This window comes from Telopea speciosissima, chromosome 8 (genome assembly GCF_018873765.1).
Source record: "Telopea speciosissima isolate NSW1024214 ecotype Mountain lineage chromosome 8, Tspe_v1, whole genome shotgun sequence".
Taxonomy (NCBI): Eukaryota; Viridiplantae; Streptophyta; class Magnoliopsida; order Proteales; family Proteaceae; genus Telopea; species Telopea speciosissima.
Window position 1 is genome coordinate 55,067,437 of NC_057923.1, and position 24,014 is coordinate 55,091,450.

The 24,014-nt window shown below is 38.5% G+C and overlaps 1 protein-coding gene across 3 annotated transcripts in view; it reads left to right on the top strand.

Annotated features, from left to right (window-relative positions):
- The window catches only part of LOC122671496, a 51,748-nt gene that overhangs the window by 4,620 nt on the left and 23,114 nt on the right, over nucleotides 1-24,014 (top strand). For 2 of the 3 annotated variants that reach the window (XM_043868742.1, XM_043868743.1), the window contains exon 2: nucleotides 21,736-21,921. In XM_043868742.1, coding sequence (XP_043724677.1) covers nucleotides 21,736-21,921 — 186 coding nt within the window. Of the gene's footprint in view, nucleotides 1-21,735; nucleotides 21,922-24,014 lie in introns of those variants that run through there. The other variant, XM_043868744.1, reaches the window with a different exon arrangement.

A 24,014-nucleotide genomic window follows, 5' to 3' on the forward strand; every position in this document is an offset into this window, starting at 1 on the left:
TCATGGGTGTTATGGGGGAGAGGAAAAAGGGGATCATGGGTGTTATGGGGGAGATAAAATGGGGAAGAGGCAACCTAAAATTTAGGGTAAGTTAATTACCAATCCATGGGAGGGAAAAAGGAAGATAAGAAATAAGAGGAAAGAAGGGACAGGATAGAGAAATCCAGCCTTCTTTAATAACAAATCAAAAGAATCTATTTTTTTTTTCATCATTCAACCAACTCCATAAGCTTGGGGGGGGGGGGGGGAGGGAGGGTGATTACATATTTATCAACTGTTAACATTTCTAAATTGAGTTGCAGTGTCTCACAAGGACTCTTTATCACTCTTTTACTCTATATAAAAAAGAAAGGGCGTATCAAGTGCATGAGGCTCCCGCCACTGCGGGGTCTGGGGAGGGTCGTAATGTAGGCAGCCTTTACCCCCACTTTGCAGAGAGGCTGTTTCCTGAGACTCGAACCTGTGACCACTTGGTCACAATGAGCAATCGTACCGTTGTACCAAGGTCCACCCTCTACTCTCTTTCTCTACATAAACAACCAAAATTAGTAAAGCGTCCATCTGTTTGTAACCAAGAAGGCTACAAGTAGAAACTCTAATCGTACTTTGTTTTCCTATGAAATTGTTTTAATTGCCTAAACTACCCCCTGCTTTCTTCATTTTGCATACCTGCACTAGCTCGATGGTGATATGGCCGATGGAAGAAAGAGCAACTCCGCTCTCCTTCCTCCTTTGATTTTGTGGATGAATATGATCTATGGCGTCATCGATTAAGATGGGAGTCCATATTACTTTTACCCCCACACTGAAAAACCACATCATAACGGATGTCTTATTGCAGCGACATTCTCTCCGGGATTGGTGAAAAGAAGACGACGTATGAATAACGAACTGACTAAATGAAGGCTGAAACATTTGTTTTATTTTTGTTTTTTAATTTCCCCCCTCCCAGGTTCCAAAATAGATTTATTTCAATCAAACCCAACGGGCAGTATTCGTATACGCAATGTTATTTAACTTATTTGGACATTATTGCTTCTGAAACATCAGAATTCGGCATATGACAAGGAGCCAAGAACAGAGAACCATGAGGTGGAACCTGCCATAGATCTTGGTGGGAAATCTTGGTTCTACCTCTTTGTTCTTTCTTAGGCTCTTATATACAAAACAATTGTCAAGTGTCACATGCAGAAGCTATTGAAGCAGGATAAAGAAGATTAGAAGTCTATGACAAAATGTGTAAGGTGAATGGAAGAGAAGCATTGTCGTCCCGTTTTACAAAAATAAATGTGATATTCAGAGCTGCAATAACAAAGGGGCATAGTACTAATGAGTCATACTATGAAATTATGGGAGAGGGTTACTGAAACCCACTTGAGAAAAGAAACTACTATTTCGGAGAACCAATTTGGTTTTATGCTAGGAAGGTCCATGATGGAAGCTATTTTCTTACTTAGAAGCCTCATGAAAAGCTATAGAGAGGGCAAGAAGGATCTCCATATGGTTTTTATTGACCTAGAAAAGGCTTATTAATGTAGTCCTAGATAGGTAGGAGACCTACTAGGAGCCAGTTCAACCAGGATCTGTAGAACTGCTGGTTCGATGGAGGCAGAATTGAGGTTTTAGGTCAAAAGTAGGGTTAAAGTTAGGTTTAGGTTAGGGTAGTCTTATATGGTAATGATAGGCAGGTGTAGGGAAGTCTAATGGTATAGGTTTTATGATGTTTGAGTGAATGGAAGTAGGTTAGATGAGTTGGACAGCAAAATAAGGTTATTTGAGACAATTCCTGATGGAGGTAGGAGAAGGGGATTCTAGGGTTTAGGGTAGTGGGGGTCTGATGAAACTTGGATCGAGTGTCAATAATGATGGAAGGGATGTATGCTGAAAGTTTGGTTTGAAATTGATGGACAGATTTGAAGTTATGGAGGAATCCTAGTTAGGGTAGGAGTGAGAAGAAAGTTTAAACAAAGTTCAGATTCAAACTTACTGGATTTGAAGAGATCTTCAATGGCAGCAGCTTTGAAGATGAACAATGGGGTCTCCCGATCTTCACGATGCAAGGAGTCGATTGGAGATCCACCAATCCCTTCCACCTTGATGAACCCACAAGAATGCAACACTCTCAAGGAGCAACAACAGCAACAAAGGCAGCAAGCATAAAGCTGAGTTTTTATTAATCAAATTCGTGTTCAATGTTGGCTTCCCTTACAAACTTATATATAAGACTCAAAAATAGACTTAGACACTAAAAAGGAAAGGCCTAACCCAATCCTTAACCTATCAGCTAACTTAAACTGACTAGGAAACTGAAATAGACTCAAAATAGAGTCCTAATCCAGCCCAACTAAACAACTAAAAGAAAAACTAATAAAATCACTTAAATTGAACCACTGGTTCAAACCAGCTTTGGACCGGTTCAATTAAAAACATTTAAAACATGAAAATAAACTAAGTATAGGACTAAAACATCTAATCCCGTATGCAACCTAATTACCCATATTTTAGGCCTATAAAAGTGACATATTACATAGAAAACCCATGGGATCAAAGGCCCAACATGTACATAACCCAACCCTAGACTTATTTCTAAAGAAATAAGCACATTTCGATGATGAATCTGCATCACTTATGACAGAATCTCTAGAGAGTTAATCTGGAGTATACTAGAGAAGAGAAGGGTTTTAAGTAAATACGTGGACATAATTAAAGATATGTATGATGAGGTGGTGACTAGTAAAAGAACTTGGGGGGGGGGGGTCTAGGTAGTGAATTTTTAATTACAATTGGGTTACATCAAGGATAAGCCTTAAGCCCTTATTTGTTTGTGCTTATCGTTGATGATTTAACAAGCGATATTCAAGATGAGGTTCCTTTGTGTATGTTTTTTGCTGATGATATCGTTTCGGTGGACGAGACAAAGGCAGGGATTAACGCCAAGTTGGAGGTTTGGAGCTATGACCTTGGAGTCAAAATGTTTTAAAATAAGTAGAACAAAGATGGAGTATATGGTGTGTAACTTCAGTTAAACTAGGATGGTTAATGAGGTCGTGAACATGGATGAGAGAGTGAATCTTCAGAGTGATTTTTAGGTATTTGGGCTCAATCATAAATAAAGAAGGTGATATAGAGGATGATATTGCTCATAGAATTAAAATAATATGGATGAAGTGGAGAGGTGTGTTTGGAGTGTTGTATAATCTGTCTATTCCTTTAAAGCTTAAAGGAAAATTTTGTAGGGCTGTTATATGATCGGCTATGATGTATGGTGCGGAATGTTGGGCAGTTAAGAAGCACCAAATAGATAAACTAAGTGTAGCGGAGATGAGGATGTTGAGATGAATGTGTGGCAAAACTAGGAAGTATAAGGTAAGGAATGACCATATTAGAGCTGACTTGGGAATAGCTCCGATTCATGATAAGTTATGAGAGAGCCGTTTGAGGTGGCATGGCCATGTGCAACAGAGGCCTTGTGATGCTCCAGTACGGAGGAGTGATTTGATCTAGATTGAAGGAACTAAAAGAGCCAGGTGCAGGTCTAAAATAACCATAGGAGAAGTGGTGAGGAAAGACATGCATAGCCTAGGTCTGGTTTCATGTATAACTTTGAATAGAGCTGATTGGAGAAGAAGGATCCATGTAGCCAACCCCAACAATAACAGCCTCTCTGTGGAAGCAGGGGTAAGGCTGCGTACATTATGTCCCTCCCTAGACCCTGCAGTGGCGGGAGCCTCGTGCACTGGGTATGCCATTTTTTAAGGTTATGTTGTTGTTGTAATCAAGGGACTTATTTATGCTCTTCCTCCCATACGTTTGTTGTTCGACTTTGTGTCTTAGGAGGGTTGTTCTGTATGACTCGGGCTTTAACAAGAGGTACCCAGAGATCGATTCTTTTCTTGACCCCATTTTGGTGTCCTCTTTCTCTAACATCCACAGTATTTATTTTGCTATAAAAAGGAAACATTTTTCATTTCTGCTAAAAAAATGGGGATGTTTATGGGATGGCTGAAAGGGAATAAATGCAGAAAATTTTGTTATTTTGTTCTGCCTTTGTAAAATTCAGATTTGGTTTTAGATTGAGTTTCATATGTTTTCACTCTGTTTTCTCTCTCTCTCTCTCTCTGTTATGTTTATTCTCTTACAATTTTCATCAATGACGATTTTTGTCCTGGCGCTTGAACCCTAACTCTGACCACATCTCGTCCTCCCCTCCCTGACAATGTGAGATTTGAGAGAGAGAGACCTTTGGATATATATCAAAAGAGTATACACAACAGTCGGATCAGTTACACCAAAAACTACCGTTTTTAATTGGATTAAAGATAGATACTATGATAGATAGAGATGGCCGAAGAAAATTGATGAGGGAGGGCATAACGGTCATGGAAATGGGGAGTTGCAGTGGCGGCCAGAGATGATGTCTGTGCATGACTCTGAGACATGAGTAAGGGGAGAGTGTGAGTTGTCGCTCTTTATGATAGGAGTAAAAAGCGCAGAGAGGGAAGTTGATTGAAGCTGGCTACAAAACCCTTTATACCTGCAGATGGAGCTGATTGGAGTTGTCACAAGCCTCCTTGTGAAATGACAAAAATTTAGCCCTAGAAAGTAGGTAAATTGTATGGGATGGGCAAGTAAGCAAGGTTACAAACAAATTTGCCATCAATAAGAACTCTATACTAGCCTAATATAACTAACAATAGGACTCTTAACTTCACTAATAACGTAATATTTTTATCCAACTACTCAAAGAAGATTCTAAGCATCCGACAACCAGCTCAAAGCTGTAATATCCCCCCCCCTCACAGCTGTAAAATAAATAACCACATAAATACCACTGTTTACAAAAAAATTATTCCCCACATACATATGAACAGTTCTGGACCCTCCACCGGGTATCCCAAGATGCTTCTGCATTAATCCCTCTATTTTACAAAAGATTCATCCTCGAGTCTTATAGTGAAGGATAATCGTGACCGCACGATCAACACTCTTTGTGTTGATCCAACGTCACACTAACAAAACCAGCAACGATCAGCTTCATCATGTTCAAAAATTGTGGAAGAAGTCAAGGAGGAGGAAATCAACGGTCTCAATCTCTTTGAATTGTGTTTTCTCAATTGAAATCATGTCTGGATTATCATTGAATTCTTCTGCCGTTGGATCTTTTTGCCACTCCTGTAGGATTGGCCGAAACTCCTCTTTGATTTTTTACATTTTTTTTAGCGTATGTTGCCTCTATTTCTCTTTGCTCCTTGAGAAGCCGTTTCGTACTCTCTGGCTCTCTGCTGATTAATTCTGCAATTCTTCCACCCAGTTAATCTCGTGATGAATCGATTGTTAATCCATGATCAAGATTTGGCGCAGGTTTGGCTCTGGTACCAAACTGATGCTAATCAGTCAGATCTTTTCGATCTGATTGGCCTGCGGGTAATGGGTCCACACTGAATGGAAGAGATCTTGATCTGAGGGCTAGATATGGGCCAGATCTGATCTTCATATCTGATGGGTTTCTACTAGAAGACTAAAGGTTAGGTTCAGAAACTTGGTATGAATCCAGAAATGCAGTGAATAAGTGATGACCGGATTAAAAGAATTTCAATAGTCTGGAATCAAAATCTCGGGTAGGTCCGATATTCTGATCAAAGGTCAGAATTAGATGGGGGAATACAAAATGGGGTCCAGATCTGATGGCCGGATCTGAAGTTATAATGATGACCTACTAGGAATAGGATTCTTGCAATTTAGGATTTCCAGAAATAATATCGATCTCAGAATTGAAAGGTCTAATCGGTAAACAAAAGTTGATTAATTGAAGACCAGCATCAAGAATGAACAATGAGATAAAAGTCGAAACAGAATTTTGGTTTCGATTCACAATACTGTTCATCCGAAGAGTTTGCTCTTTCCAAACAAGAGCAAGAGTGGATCTTGAAAACTGAGATCAAAAGAGCGTAAGAAGCGATTCTAAATATGGTGTCAGATCTGAAAAATTGATTCAAAAACTGAGGAAATCCAAGAGTTTCAGTTGGAAAAGGAAACTCACAAACAAATCAAAGATTGAGTTTTCAAAACAGAATACTGAAGATCATTAAGTGCCATTGCAAGATATGTAATCAGATCTGAAATCAGAGATACAATCAAAGAGAAAACTCGGATTTAAATCACAGGATATGTGCAAGAAGTTAGAGTTAAGAACTGACCTGTTTGCAGGAACTAGACAATGAAGAAGAAGATTAGAAGAAGATCAAGATATGAACTAAGCATCTCACCTTGTCCTCAACTAGAATCCCACCAGCCATTGTTGGCATCCCAACAATAGGTTGCTGCATCTCACAATAGAATCCTGTATCACACAGAATATGGAAGTAAAACCATGCTTTATTCAACTTTAAAATCTTGGGTTTGGCTGAGAACAGCCTTACATATTTATAGATCATGATTTAGTCCTATTCATAATCATTGTAGGAAACCAAATTAAAGAAAACAACTTAGAATTTCCTCTATGTGCAAGCTGGAAAAGGAATCCTATCTAGACTAAGATTTGAAGAAACAAGATAACAAAAAGTTTCCTAATATGCTGTAATTTATAAATTCTGTTCCAGATATGATCACAATAAATAAAATAATTAAAAAGTACTTCTAGGAAGTACCTACGATTCTGGTTTTGGGCATAGTTTGAAAACTCGGATTTTGGCCTCATTTCAGCCTGACTGAAATCCAAAATTTCCCCGAAACAGTGTAAATTTCCTGGGTGAGTTTCGGTTGGCCATTTCGGGGGCAAATGGCCATATCAAGCTCCGATACCTAAGGGAAACCTTATTTAGCCTATATAAACATATATAAACCTTTATATTGCAAGAAAAGTCACACAAAATGGTAGTTTGGATTTGCACCCTTGGTTGACAGCATACACCAACTCCTATTGCATACCTTGTGTAATATTGCCTATTCTATACATTATTTTGGTACTAGAAGACAGAAAAGGCAAGTAAAACAAGTAAATTATGCATCATGAATGAAGAAATATACTATTGATTAATTATGAAATAGTACAAAGTACATCTATTTATGTAACATAGACTCATAGAGACCCAAGTCACAACAATACAATACTGTATGGTGATACATGAGTACAAAGTGGACCACCTCAGGCCATCCTAATGGCGAATACCACATAGGGTTACATGGAGGATCAAGCCCACTCATGAACTGATGGTGCCAATCGAGCCCAATCATATTTTTTTTTTTTTGCAAAAATTCATTTTTGGGAAGAAGCTCATACCTTGAATTATTGAATGTGGCCAAATCTTCACCAATATGCAGTAAACATAATAATTGTATCCTGTCGTAGGGTCTCTTATACATGATACCTTCGAGGAGAATGAATTGTGCTGCATATCTTCTCTAGAAGCACCTCTCTTGTTTAGTGGCCTCTTTAGGATACATCTTTTCCTGGATATAATCCACGATGTTAGCATACCATTGTCGACCATCTATTGTAAGAGCATTGATCTCATGGTAAGCTGGTTGTTCTCTTTGCTCCACAAAGAATTGTCAAATACAATCATTGGAGTGACATGGCAACCCCCAGCACCGTATTCCAACGGTGCGTAGAGGTGAGGTGGCCAAAATCAGGCTGAAATATGGGTTTTCCTTCTCCCACAGAGAAAGAGGGGTGAAACAGGAGAAATAGCTCGAGTTCGGTCAAAATTTTGACTAGGCCTGCATTCGAAACAGGGTATTTATAGTACCCTGTTGAACTGTATCACCGAAACGATACGATATAGGGTCGTATTTTTGGCGAAACACTGAAATTCAACTGCAATATTGTTGATTCTTTGATTCGTATAGTATTTCAACTTGGCCACTTCAAAATCTCTGAATTTTCAGAAATTCGGCAAGATTTTACTGAGTTTTTTGAACTATGGTGTTGGGTGAACCAGAAAACACCCAAGCTTAAGGGTTGGCTGAACCCAAAACTGGTTCAAACTGAGTTAACTCAGATCCTCAAGGCTGAGTTACTGAGTTAGGTTCTTTCTCTTCCTTTGGTACTTTCTAGAGTACCTTCGTTGATGCTGATCTGCATCAAGTTCTAATGTCAGACACTGATATTCTGAGAATAATCATTAGATCTGAATAAATAATTTCCAGAATAGTCATTCATAATATAGTCAAGTATTTGAATTTGATGAGGTAGAATGGACGAGTGAAAAAAGGGATTGATGGGTGTTATGATATGAGGGAGATAAAATAGGGAAGAAGCAACCATAGTTGTCATGGCGTCTAGGCGACCCTAGGCATTGGAGGAGGGGAAAAAACCAAGGCGATGCCTTGCAAGAAAGTCCTAATATCTAATCAATCTAGGACTCAAAAAAACATAAAATAGTAAATTATACTAGAACTCCAATTATATATTTTGGATAGATAGTGCATGGTCTGGATTGGCTAAGTGTCAAAAGTAAGAGATTTGTTTAATTAATACCATCCAATGTGTTGGCGTGCAGCCCTCGGTAGCTCATCCATTAGTGCACCCTCTTGGTAGTCATGGAGTTTCAGAGCTATATATTTTCCATGCCAACTTGGTTTTTGCTGGAATTTGACACGTGAGCATTGGACCTTGGGATCTACATATCTACAAAATTTGGGTCCCATCTGAGCTACCACGTGGCAAAAATTTGGGGTATAATGGAAGTTTCTCAGTAGTGTGTCAGCAAACCATAGCTCATTATAAAAATGAGTTAAAAGTATGTTTATTGTGAACATTAATTTTGTTTTCAAATTTTCATAAAAATAGTAAAACCGGGATTTACTATGATGACTATGTGAATTAGCATGAATAGTAAAATGAAGGGGTTGAAGATATTGATGATTTGAGGCCCCATAAATTTGATTCCCAGTTTTTTCCAGATTGTTGTTCTATCTAGGAGATTAAAGGAGGTGGTCAGCTTGCCCCTTGGTCTGTACAAGGGATCTTCAACATAGGAAGACGTATTTTAGAAGGTATATGAGAACATGGATTCTTTATTTGGTTGGACAATGCAAGAATGATCTTTAATATCGACAATGCAAGAATGATCTTAAGATCTATTTGACTATTTGTAAAAGCCATATGTTCATGTAGAGCGTAGCCATAGTACTACATCTCGCCGAAATCTTGAGATTTCGGAAATTTCGGCCAGGTCGAGACAAGATGGCAAGTCGAAATGAAGAAGTGCAACATCTCGGTCGAAATTTCATCGAGATGTTGAAATTTCAACCGTTTGTAGCATCTCGCGGAAATTTCAGCCAGATGTTACTAACCATGGGTATAAAAAGGCAAAAACTCGTGAGTCTCAGTCGAAATTTCGATCGAGAACTCTTTGGTGACTCCCATTTCGACTGTTTGTGCTGTTTTGTGCTTTCTTCTTCGATTTTTTTCCGCAGGTGGGCAGGCTGATTGTATGGACATTGATAATTTATGTAGCTGGCGGATTGAGTATGGGTGACAGCAGATCGAGTGGGCATTTACGCCCCATCTTTTGGCGGAGAGACAAGTCCATCGCTATCGGAGTTCAGTGCATCACATTCACATCCATATGGGCAGTTTATTGGGGTGGGGAAGCATATATCTTCTTCATCCATTCCCAGTTTTGAGTATAACTCCCACTCACATTGACATATTGGATCGTCTTTTGTGGACGACATTTTCTCCTACCCAACCCACCAGCCGTACATGCTGCCAATGGCGTCATATCACAGTGGCTCAGTGGGTAGTTCTTCACAATTTGTTGACCTATATCCCAGGATAGGTTACCTTCAGTATGTCGATGAGGCAATTTACATAGCAGTTGTGGTGGACTATACTTGTTCCAGATTATGACGTGGCATTCATTTGTCTTATAGTCAGAGGACAATGCACGTCGGCTCCATCGGACCATGAGTGGGACTGATCCTGGACAGCACAGTAATAATTATTAGTAGACACTTGTATTAGGAAGTGTATTGACATCCAAATTATGTACTTAATTCTATGACTCATTGACTCTATGTTTGTACGATTTACTTGCCTTTTATGTCTTCTAGTACTTAGACAATGTGTAAGTATACATTAGGATTCGACCGTATACTACCAATCAAGGGTGCAAATCCAAAAGACCACTTTGGGTGATTATTTTTGCAATATGAACATTTACATATGTCTATATAGCCTAAAACAAGGTTTCCATGAAGTATCATGCCTTAATTTGGCCTAAAACCCATCGAAACGGCCAACTGAAACTTTGCACGAAAAAGGACTAGATTTCGGGGAAATCTCGCTGAAATCTTGGTATCTCGGTAATTTCGGTCAGGCTGAAATGGCCCTCCGAGACTGGATTTTAAACTATGAGCGTAACTTTTTGGGGGTATGTTAAAGAGGTGATGAGGTTTTGGAAATTTGAAGGAATTAATCATGGCTTGTGCAAATATGGTATCCTTTCGATTGTTGTTGATGGATCTGATGCTGTTACGCAAAGCTCTCATCCAACCATACCCCTCTCATCAATTTTGAAGCTTCTCAGTTTAGGGTAGTATTAAATTTCAGAAAATGTGGCTGTCTCACGATCCATTTTTATATATGGTTAGACAATCCTGGGATGGTCCAGTTTATGGGAGTGAACTAAGTAAATACTGTAAATTCGCCTTCAAGTTAAGAAGACTTAAAGAAGAATCAAAAGTATGGAATCGTAATGTATTTGGTAATGCCTTCCAGAATGTTAGAAATGTAGAAGACGACGTCTTGGCTATAGAGCATGATTTAGAAGTGAATAACTGTGATGAAAATTTCAGGAAGCTCAGAGATGCTAAAGTTATGTATGGAAAACAATGCTCTTTTAAGGATACTTCAGCACGGGCTTACAACTTCAGTGGTTTCATTGTAATAGGTTCCATTATGAGGCCCAAATTTTAGGTCCTAAGAAGAGCACAGACTTTCTTCTCTTGTTGGAGTTACTAAACTGTTGTGCAAGTCATTTGTCGTCTAGCTATAAAGTTGTTTTCAGAAAGTCTACTTTTTATTTAAAAGAGTGCTAAGGTAAGTAAATAGGTCTGTTAGAAGTTTCTGTTTTTTCAAAGTATAATTTTTATAGTCAGGTTAGAAGTCTTAAAGTACTTAAGTAATTTCTGTATATATTTTTTTTGGCAAAAGTTTCAAAATCGGCTGGTCTAGAGTGGTTCTCTAGATTGGACACCAAGTTTTCCCATGTGGAAGGGTGATGTGACAATTTCAACCATTCTAATATCTAGAGAATGGTCTAGATTAGTCACATGTTGAATTTCAAACTTAGATTCAACCATATGCACTCCCATGTATTGGCATCTTCCCTTGTATTTTCAGTCATCCATTTCTTTCTAAAAAAGCTTCATTTTTTCACTGATTGAGCTCCACTTGGCCAACTCCATTTGGCTGAAACTTGATCTCTGAGCAGGGACCCTTGGGGTGCACTATCCTAGGATTTTCAATTTCAGTCAATCTGTCATGTGGTAGATATTGGTGCCAGACTAGAGAAACTCTTTAGACCTGCGAGACTAGAACAACTGCTTCTTTTTTTTTTTTTAATAAATAGGAGTTTCCATTTATTTTACACTAGAGGTCTTTATATATCAATGTAACTCCAACAGTTTTAGTGGAAGTGATGGAATAAACATAGTTCGAAAACTCGGGTCTCGATGGGATCTCGGTACCATGGGAAACATTTAATTTAGTAATACATAGCAAATTAGCAATCAAAACATTCAATTTAGTACATAGCAATCAAAACATTCATATAAAGAGTACATTAAATCAATCTTCTCTGAATTTGTTACATAAAATGTGATCGAGTAATGAATTCTTCCCCATATTGATCCACAAAGAATTCCCATGTCATCGAATTGCTGAAGTGTTGCACATAGTGTGACACAACCTCCATATAAGTGTTGTCATCAACATATACCAAACCCCCTATCCTAGGGTACATGGGAGGCTGTAGGTATGAGGTGTGAGATCCAATGCTATTGTCATATTGAGTTTGAGGCGTGTATGGCTGGTTTGGGACTGGGAATATGTACCCAAAACCTGACCCAATGCTTTGATTGTCAAACTCAACTGCTGACTGCCTAAACTGACCATAGCTACTATATTCAGAACCGGTGCTCTCCTGGCCATATTCATAGCCATGATGATGCTGAGATGAATGCCATGACTGATGCTCACTAGTAGTATCTATACTCATGCTTCCGAAACTTGCAAGTATGGTGTTCATACTGTTGTCATCATCTTGAGCATGTGAGTGTTTGTGACCCTTCTTTCTGTTGTACGTTTTAGTGTGGCCACCATGGTCTTGATCTTGAGTGGCATTCGTAAACTGAGACTCACCTGTGAAACGCATAGGGTCCATTTGCGTTTCCACATCATACTGGTAGTCTGGTACTGCTCGCGCATCCCCTCATGACGATCATCATTATAACCACCACTTTGCATGCCACCACCACCACTACCACCATCACCATTACCACCATCACCATCATCACCACCATCACCACCATCATCGTCACCACCATCATCATCATCAGTAGGACTTCCTCAAAAGGTCTCGGTGACTCTGAATGTCCACGCCCCTCTTGCGACATATAGTCCTCAACATCAGTACCGGTTACAGACGCAATGGTGGGGTCGGGCCTACCCCCAGGCTGATCCATATCGGGTGTACCATGATCCCTCACCCACTGGAATAGGGGATCCTCATCATCATCAGAGTCCTCCTAGAAAATGTTGGACAGTTCAATGAGTTCTTTGTCATTGGCTTTAATTCCTTCACGTATGTGCCTCATCCTTAATCTCATATTGTAGTGCACATACACAAGCTGCTCCAGTCGTTCGCTACCCAACCTGTTCCGCCTCTTTGAATGTATCAATGAGAATGTACTCCAGTTGCGCTCGCATCTGGAGGATGAACAAGTTTGTGAGAGCACTCTCACTGTTACCTTCCTCTGGTTGGGTGAACTTGTACCATAAAGCACCCACCAGTCGGTTGCATTACAAATATAGAATATTAAGAATATGTACATTCTAAAGGGATAAAATTATAATTCATAAATGTAATATCATGCCACCTACCAGGGTCTGACTTTTGTCTACCCTCCATTGCAGCTTGTCGACCGAAACTTGCTGAGGCCTCTCTGAAGTATTTGATCTGTTTTCATTTTAAATTTCAAACATTGTTAGAGGCATTAGTATTTGCTATTTAGTAATTACATTAATAAACTTACTACCAAAGTACCAAAGTCCCATACTCTTACCTCATCATTGCAGGTAGCTTGTATCTTTGGATTGGGCTCCAACTTCTCAATAACAGTTTGAACTCCCACTAACTAATCTGTTCTAGCCCAAGATCATGGGAGTATTGATACTTTGGATTCAAATAGTATGTTGGTAAAGTAGACACCACAAATATAATTTGTTAGTGACTTAATGCCTTTGGGTTTTGCATATGTAAATATAAAAAAGTTTTAACATTTAAAGTGTAAAGTATGTTGAACTCACCAGCTTTATGCAATGGATGACTCAAGTGCTTCTCCCGCCGCTCATCAATGATGTTAATGTAGGACTTTGCACTTCGAGGTATAGCAGCTCTAACCATTTCCTTCATTTTTTGAATGGTAGCATAAATTTGGGCCAAGGTAGGCTTCTTCTCTGTATCAACCATCCTCAGTATTGCCACCACTGGCTCTAATATGGTAACCACTTTATGCAAGTCCTTCCAGAATCCGTCACTTGCAAACATAGACCTCAGACCTATCACCTTCGTCTGAAAGCTCTTCAATGCAAAGTAATTGGTGGCAAATCGAGTAACACCAGTCCTCACTAAATCTCCATTGCATTTTTCCCTCAACATGGTTAAAGCATAACCATGGTTATATACAAAATTTGTCACTTGTCTTGCCCTATTTACCACACCCACCACCAAAGTTTTTTTTCCCCATGTCCTTCAGCATTAAATCAATGGAATGTGCTGCACATGGAGTCCAAATGAGCCGGATCCTCTTACTCTTTTTATTCATCAACTTCTCTCTACCCTTTTTAAAGTTAGAACCGTTATCCGTCACAATTTGGGTAACGTTCTTTGCTCTTACCTCGTCCACCACTAGCTTCAACTCCTTATATAAGTATGATGCATCCTTTACATGCTTTGATGCATCGACAGACTTCAAGAATACTGTCTTCCCATTGCAACTCACCATGAAATTTATAATGGACAGTTTAGTAGGTCCAGTCCAACTATCAACCATAAGGGTAATCCTATATGTCTCCCACATTGGCTTCAAACCATCAATGTACTCTTTCAGCTCTTGTACCTCCTGAAACAAATATACATTATATAATTCATGTGGTGAAGGCCTCTGCCATTCTGGGCCAGCCATCCCTGCGGCATCAAGGAATACATTATAGTATGTTCCTTGTGCTACATTAGCTGGAATGCCATTGTATAGCATGAACTTGCTGAAGGCTTTCCGTGCTTCCTCTTGTTTACCACCAAACATTTACGGGATGGCTGGCTAGTAGGCATTTTGTTGCCTAAAAATTGTTAGATCCTGCTAAAAAATGGGATATGGGGAATGTGCTCGTGGTCGGGTTGGGGGCCGTGGTGTATTTCTTGTCCTAATGCTTTTCCTCCTCTCATCTTCTTGCATTGGTGCAGCTGAGCCAGATCCACCACCAGCTCCTCTTGCCTGCTCATATCTTCTCACATTCTCAAAATGCAAACTTTGTCTACTCTCTGCCAAAGTTTGCTGGTAAATTCTCCATTCAGCCTCTGATTGAAACTCACCAGGTGGAGGCCTAAATTCAGTATCATCTCCTCCACGGACCTCTACACCAGGCCTCTCTAGTACTGCCTCATCAAACTGTTGTTGTATTCTTACCCTCTTAGCTTTCTTTATTCTTCCTCCTCTTAAGTGTTGTGCCATAGCCAGTTTCACTTGGGTCGGAACATTTGGGCATGAGGCAACATCCTTGCTTGTACCAGACAAATGTTGCTTTAACTTGGTGGCTCCTCCAGATAGCAACTTTCCACAATAATTGCATTAGGACTTATTTTTGTCTTCGGACATCGGGACTCCATGTTGCCATGCTATATCAGACATTGTGTACAAAATGTCTTATATTTTACGCTGTTACATAAAAAAACATTTATTAATAATTATTAAAGATTTAAAGTAATGTATTCAAGACTTAAAGTATTCTATTCATAACTGTTAAACATAATGTCAAGCTACTAGAACAATCAAATAGCTATCTCTTATTTATCCCCTAACCCTAGTATTTATTTCTTAATTAAAAATAATATTTAGAATTTTTATTAAAAATAATATTTACAATTTTTATTAAAAATATTTATACCTTAAAGTATAAGAAAAATATAATGTAATGATTTATTTGACACCATTTGAAGTTGAACATTATGTACAGATGTTGTGCATAATTTTCCATAAACAACAAGTATTTTTCCTTAATATTATATATATATTTTTAATTTTAATAATATTTTTATTAATTCTGAAAAATAAAATAAATTTTGTAATGGATGAAAATAAAAAACTGATCCATGAGGCTGTAGAGCATCCAAAGTTGTTCAACATATATGAAAATCATTTCCAAACAATCACTATTTATCCTATTTTTTTCAATTTTTTTTCAAATAGATCATTTATTTTTGTAGAAATTATTATAAAAAAAATAATAACAGAAAAATAATTCGGACTCCATCAAGTGATAGATTGGCCAAAGTTGTTCAACATATATGAAAATCACTTCCAACCAATCACTATTCATCATATTTTTTTCAATTTTTTTTTTCAAATAAAACATTTATTTTTGCAGAAATTATAATAAAAAAAGTAATAACAGAAAAATAATTCGGACTCCATCAAGTGATAGATCGGCTAAAGTTGTATAAGATATCTCAAAATCACATGAATCTATCAAGGATTGCACAAATTTTGTTGAAAAAAATAGATTTGGGGAAAAGAAGGAATACCTTTGAAAAATCTTCAAATATGTGATGATTCTTACAATATTGGAGTTGAATCTTCAATTTAGTAGTTGAATCACACTTCTAAGCTTGCAATCCATAAAAAATTTGAAGCCAAGAAGAAGAAAATGGAGTTTGGAGCTGTTTTTTCAAAGTTTTAGCCTTTTAGGACAGAACTCGCCGAGATATGCGAGTTCTATCCATGGTTAGGTGGTATTAATTTAGGTAGATGGGTCATGATGGGTAAAAAAAAGGGGCCAAATCGATACCCGAAACCGAGACTGAGATCTCGGCGAGAAAATGCAGTTTTAGAATGCGTATGTGGTATCGTCTCTGCTTTTTGAAATACCAAGAAACTCGGCGAGATCTCGCAAGTTCTCGAACTATGGGATTAAACAATTGTCTTGTATGAGGTGTGCTCATGGTGGCCAAGTGAAGGTTGTGTTCTTCTCTCTAAGATTTCTCCTATTTAGACTCTTTTATAGAGTTTACTGTTCACTGGTCTGTTCACATTCCCATACAACAAGATCAACAACTCAACCTTATCCCAACTAAATGGGGTCGGCTACATAGATCCTTTCAAAACAAAGTAGGAAAAAACTGAGGTCCTCACAAAGGGAAAGGAAAGTAAGAGGAATGAAGATTAAAAATGAAGAAATGAGATAAGAAAAGTGAGAAATGGAAATGAAAAATGAAAGTAAGAGGAAAGAGGACAGTCCAGGAAATCAGGAAAATCTCAGCTACATGGTGTCGACAACGTGGATCCTTGCCTTCCAATAGGCACTATCTGAGGTCATACTTGGCACAAGACCCAGACTTTGCATGTCATTCTTCACAACTTCACCTATGGTCATTTTAGGCCTGCCCTTAGCTCTTTTAGCTTCTTCAATTGGAATCAGATCACTCCTCCTTACTGGGGCATCCCTAGGCCTCTATTGCACATGGCCAAACCACCTTAGACGACATTCTCAGAGCTTGTCGCTGATCGGGGCAACTCCCACATCAGTTCTAATACATTCGTTCCTCACTTTATCCGTCCTAGTTTTGCCACACATCCATCTTAACATCCTCATCTCTGCAACACATAGCTTCGCTATATGGCACTTCTTAACGGCCCAACATTCCGCCCCATACATCATAGCCGGTCGGACAACAGTCCTGTAGAACTTTCCTTTAAGCTTTAAAGGAATGTGTCGGTCACACAGTACTCCGGTCGCACCTCTCCACCTCTCATCCATCCCACTTTAATTCTTTGTGAAACATCATCATCTATGTCACCTTCTTTGTGTATGATAGAGCCCATATATCTGAAATAGTCACTTGGCGGTATTTCTCTCTCCTCAATTTCATCATGTCATCATCCATCATAGTGTGACTAAAGTTACTCATCATATACTCCGTCTTTGATCTACTAATCTTAAATCCTCTTGTTTCTAAGGTTGATCTCTACATCTCTAACTTAGCGTTAATCCCTGCTTTTGTCTCAGCCACCAAAACGATATCAGCGGTGAAGAGCATACACCATGGTACCTTGTCTTGGATGTTCTTGGTTAATTCATCCATGATAAGCGCAAACAAATAAGGGCTTAGGGCTGATCCTTGATGTAACCCAACCATAATTGGGAATTCAATACTATTAGTAGCATGCTGTTCTATTCAATACTTTGGGGTTTGGGCACTAGCTTTGCTCTCTATGAAGTAATGAAGATGGAAACATATAAGAGGCTTCCTTTGGTAAGGAACCGAAATTAGAGAAAATAATAAAAATAATTTAGTAAAATTGCGTACAACTTGCAAAAGAGATTGGAGGGGCTTGAGAGTTGGGACTAGTGTAATCAATATTCAGGCACTCCAAAAGGCTTTGGCTTTCAGCAATGTTGCACTTTGGAGGGATGTAACAGTCCTCAAGCATGGGAGCGATGCAAGGGGGAAAACGAAATGGTTAGATCCACACATGGAATAGCTTACGGAAAAAAATTATGAAACATCATGAACCATTTGTTTCATGGGAAGTAGATAGATGCATAGTATCAGGTTTTGGTTTCAAACCAGGCTTGACACTGAAATGTTTTGGCTGAAATTGAAATTTTGGTTGGACCTGTACATTTTTTTCTGCAAGTTTCGATGGTTGGTTTTGAGAGCCAAATGGCCAAATTAAGTCTTGAAACTTCTAGGACGCCCTATTTTAGGTCCTCTAAAAATAGTGGAACCCTTCAATTTTGAAAAATCACACCTAAAATGGTAGTTTGACTTCGGACCTAGGTTGGTAGTGTACGCTGTATACATTCTGTAATATGGTCTATTCCGCACAATGTTTAGTACTAGAACACATAATTCAAGTAAAATAACTTAAATATGCATTAGGAATGAATAGACATCAAATTATAAACCATTTCATAAATCATGGAACCCTAATTTTTTCACAATTTTGTTGCATGGTAATTAATTTTTTTTAGAAAATTTAAAAATATTTAAAAACAGATGATGAATTCCGGCTCCCTGAAGTCATAGATCAGGCTACTGTCTGTACTATATAAAAAAGTGAATTCCAACCACAAAGTATTTATCAAAAAAAAAAGAAGTTAGTTTTTGGGAAAAGTGATATAATACCTCCAACTTTGAATCTTGCACAAATGTCCAACCACGTAGCAAATCATTGCTTCCATTGCGTTCCTCTATTTCCCAAGCACTTGTTCCAGCCTTGATCAACAGTGATTTGGCCAAGAAATCTTAAAAACCAGGTAAGAAAACCCTTCTGTGGCGAAATCAGACGAATTTTCGACCCATTTCATGCGAAATCATGCTTTTATTGTAAAAGCATTGTATTATTTTGGCCAAAACTTCGGCAAAATAAAAAATGACTGATATTTCGGTCGAAACATTGCAATTCTTTTCAGTAATGCAGGCTGTTTCATTTTTTTTTTGTTTTGATGAAAGTGTAATCACACAAACCACACACCAATCCCAAAAGGTTAACAGACTTTTAGGACCGTGGAATGGCGGCAGGCTGTTTCATTTTGACTGTCTACAAAATTGAAATATTTCGGTTGGTTTCACGAAATTTCGTTGAAACCGTGTACCATGGATAGATGGAAGGTGGCTGTTGAGATTATTAGAGTTAATAGTCTACCATAGGTAGTATCAACCATTAATCAGTTATCTCCAGCAGCATCCAAGCATGAACAAAAGCTGAAACCCTAGTTCTTTATGTTAGAACCAACTAGGGTTTCACGACAAGCCAATGCAGCATAGGTTGATGCATGCAAACCACAAGAGAGAAACCCTAGTGTGTCCCTCAAACCAGGAAAAGAAGAAACAAAGATTCTTATCCTTTATCGCTGTGATATCATGTAATGAAAGTGAGAAACCAGAGAAATAATGGACAGAACCTGCACAAGGTAAAGAGAGAAGAGCAATAGAGCTCACGATTTGTCTCAATGACCAAATCGTGAACAGCATATCAAATTTATATTGATAAAACAGTAAATATTACAAGTACGCCCCTGTCCACAGTAAATTACCCGTAACCATATAATCTAAGCTTGTAGAACAGAAATACCCCTGCGGTAGACCATTAATTATAATAATCTCAACAGTGGCAGGCTATGTCATTTATGGCTGTAGATAAGTCAGCTGGTCTTGGAGAGAGAAGAACTTTTTGAACAATGTGCTGAGCTGCACAATGATTTTGTAGTTCGACTTCAGAAGGAACTTAATTGATGAAAAGATAGAATAATGCACACTTCTGCTTTAGCAATTTGTACGTCCAAAAAAGCTAGCTGAGGACCAATTGATGCCGGTACACATAGAGATATTTAGAATTTCTGCTTTATTTTTGTAATTTGCAATGTATTTCTTTCTTTATTAGAATTTGCTATGGATAACGTTAGTAGTAGTTGGTTTCAATGTCTGTTTTAGAGTTTGTTTCCGTTTTAGAGTCCAGTTATGAGTCTTTTATTATCTTCTTTAAATACATGGTTCATGGTTGCAACCAACAAAAGATTTTGGAATGAAAATTTGAGTTGATACCATTGACTGCCAAGAGCTGCGCATCCCTCTCTCTCCCTCTCTGATATCCTCTCTCGTCCCAGGTACAACCCGTCCATACTCTGCCCCACTTCCATCTTTGCTCTTTCCTTCCTTCATTTCCTACCAGTATTCTGCTTTACTGTTTATTTTTCCTGCAAATTGCGGTGCTTTTGGAATAAATTCTTGACTTCTGACACACCCTCACAAGTCGGTTTGGTCCAGCTACCCAGATCCTTGCATCCAAAGTGCATCACTGCTGTGATATATTCCTGTGACACCAAACCTGGTTCTGTAGGTTCCGCTAGATCTGATTTCAGTAATTTTTTTTTTTTAATTGCTGGTTGTTGTTTTGGGTTGTGGTCAGATGGGTTTCAGAGAACTGTGAGTTGGTTCCTTCTAAAATTTTGAATCCAAAGGTGTTCATATGAGAGAGTTGTCTCAGTTGAAGTATCTGCAGGTTCTACCACCCTTGCTGTTTGTCGAGAGCTAGAAGAAAGCACTTTTCATAAAAATTACAGAACTGACCCTACTTTTTAAAGAGCTTTGTTATGTCCCTCCTTTAATTTCCACAAATACCCTCTGTCTAACAATTCTCTTCCAGCTTGGTTTTAATTCTGTATTATCTTCCAAAAAGGACCTTTCACTGTTCACATTATTTACAGATTTGCCATCACTCCTTTAAATTGGTTTCTGAGCTTGTATTTAATTACTAAATTGCCGCTGATCTCATATTTTAATTTTATTCATTTCTGTGGGCTCGTAGCGATCCAATTTAAGGGTTTCGGAACCTGGGACCTTAACTACCAAAGCATTGTAAATATTAGGCATCTTGCCCGGGGGAAAGGCTACATGCAGTACTGGACCAATGATTTGAGCATTACGCCCCAGGTTTTTTCTTCAAGTGCGGAAATTCCAGGATCAGAAGTAGTAGGATTGATTCTCATAATAATAATAATAAAGTGAAATATGTCAAAATTTTTTTTTTTTTGCGAAAATCGACTAACCGAAAATAAATTAAATGCCCGATAGCAAGTTGACCGGAGGGAATGGATTTCGAGCAATTGATTCGTGGTCCCCCCCTCTTTATTTTTTTATTATTTTTATGTTTCATTAATTTAATTTCGTTTGATTAATGCGAAGTTCCTTAAAAACTTCTGCCGCCTTTGAAAATATCCTTATTTCTGTCTCACCAATAAAGTTGGATATTGCTCCCTTTGGGGTTTACGACAAGATTCTCTGGGATCTCCTCTCATATGCTATCACTTATGTCCTGCCGTCTTGTGGAGAGTCTTTTACCCTTGGATGTGTGCAGACAATGGCTCCCTCTTATTGGTTTGGCTTGTTCTACTATGCAAGGGATATTTATCGTGATTCACTGGGAGATTCTCGAAGATCAGTTCTATGGGATTGAATCACAATGCATATGCTTATGAATTTTTGTATATTGATTGCGAAGCTGTAGTTGAATACACTCATGCTCAGTAACTCACACTTTTAAATTAATGTAATGCAAACTTGTGGCGTGACCCCTTCCACTAGCTTGAAACTATGATTTCATTTATACATGATGTGTTCTTATTATCTTCTACAATTATGCTTTAACCATTTGACAATTAAGTGAACTATGTTGTTTGAACTATTTCTAGATTTTTGTAACTAACTCTTCTTTGCACTTATACAGGTCTTCCCATTTGGATCTGTGCCACTGAAGACCTATCTTCCTGATGGAGATATCGATTTGTCTGCCTTTAGCACTCTAAATGCTGAAGATGCTTTGGCGAATGATGTTCGTGGAGTTCTTGAAGTAGAAGAGCAGAATGAGGCTGCTGAGTTTGAAGTAAAGGATGTTCAATACATTCATGCAGAGGTTCTTTACTTTGAACCTTCTAATTATATTATTGTCTGTTGAGAATTGAGATCTGTGTAGCCAACCCCAGTTGGTTTGTTTTAGACTTTTTGTAGTTGTGGTTGTTGTGTTCCCTTTCTTTTATTCTTAGTATATTAATTGTTCTTCGTAAGGATCTGTGTAGCTGACCCCATTTAGTTGGGATAAAGCTGAATTGTTGTTGTTGAGAATTGAGATCGCATATCTCTTTACCATCTAAGGGCCATTGTCATATCTTAGGATGTTACTTGTTGTTTTGCAAGTATATGGCTTTTTCATTTTTCTTGAGCCATTTTTTGATGTGCTGCCCCTGGCTAGATCTTACGTAGATTACCAATTATTTTTTAAGCCCTTTATTTCGAGCGATTAATTGATTTCTACTTTCTTTTGTGTGATGTTTTCTTTTCCATTTTGACTATAAAATTGTTATCTTTTGATGCTCCTGGAGTTTCCTCCGTAAAATAAATGTTGGAATATAGGTCTGTTCAAAGTGAGATTTGCTAGTTCACACTTTAGTTGCATGTCTATACCATGGTTATGATAACCAGACCAGTGGGAGTGAACTGTGAGCCTGGTTTCTATGGTTGTGGTTGGATAGATCCTGGTTTGGTGCATTTGGACTAAGCCGACAACAGTGGCTGGTTCCAGTTGAACCTCTGGTGCGGTCTGGTCTTCAAAACTATGGTCTGTACTAGCCTTTGCCTTAATTGTTAATTCTGCCCTTCATTTTTAATTTTATTTGGGTTTTATGGAGGTTTTAACTTGTTAAGAGATATGTAACACAATAGGGGGAGTCCCCCTATCAGTTAGAAATGAGTTAGGATTGATTCAAGACAAGAAGTAAGAGGGTAAAGGCTGAGAAGAGGAGGAGGAGAAGAGAAGAAGAGAGAAGGGAAGGAGAAGAGAAATGAACACAACTGTATGGGAGAGAGAATCGATTTCTCTCCCCTATATTCTTCATTAATCAACTGCTGGAATTACAAACAGCTCCCTAGGGAAGTAAAAGGAAAAAAAAGAAGAAACAAGAGACAAAATACAACTTAAGGCACAATACAATAACCAGTTACAGAAATACCCCTAAAATATAAACTCTAACACTCCCCCTCAAGTTGGAGAATAAATGTCGTACATTCCCAGCTTGCATAGAAGAGCACTAAACTGGTGAGGAATGAGTCCTTTGGTGAAGATGTCTGCCAATTGATCACCGGTCTTCACAAAGGGAGTACAAATGTACCCAGAGTCAATCTTTTCTTTGATGAAGTGTCTGTCAACTTCAATGTGCTTTGTTCTGTCATGTTGCACAGGGTTGTGTGCTATACTAATGGCAGCCTTGTTATCACAATAGAGTCTCATAGGTGCCTCAGTATCAAGTCCCAACTCTTGGACCAGCCGTCTCAACCATAGGATTTCACATACTCCATGAGCCATAGCTCTAAATTCTGCCTCTGCACTTCACCGAGCCACAACTGGTTGCTTTTTACTCCTCCATGTGACCATATTACCACCCACAAAGGTACAATAGCCAGATGTAGATCGCCTGTTAGAAACTGAACCAGCCCAATCAGCATCAGTGTAGCCTTCAATTCTCAAATGGTTGCACTTGGCATATAGGAGACCTTTTCCTGGGGAGGACTTTAAGTATCTGAGAATCCGATAAACAGCATCCAAGTGCCCACTCTTGGGGGCATGCATAAACTGACTCATCACCCCAACTGCATAGGTGATATCTGGGTGAGTCAAAGAGAGATAAATCAAGTTCCCTACAAGCCTCTGGTATTTCCCGACATCAACAAGGGAAGGTCCACAGTCTTCTCCTAGCTTATGATTCTGATTAATAGGAGAGTTTGCAGGTTTGCAACCCAACATACCTGTCTCTTTCAACAAGTCTAGGACAAACTTCCTTTGACATATATTTATTCCCTTCTTAGACCTTGACACTTCAATCCCCAAGAAGTACTTTAAGAGACCCAAATCTTTAATCTCAAACTGTTGAGCCAAATAGGTCTTCAACCTAGCTATCTCAGCCCTGTCATCTCTAGTTACTACAATATCATCAACATAGACAATAAGGGCTG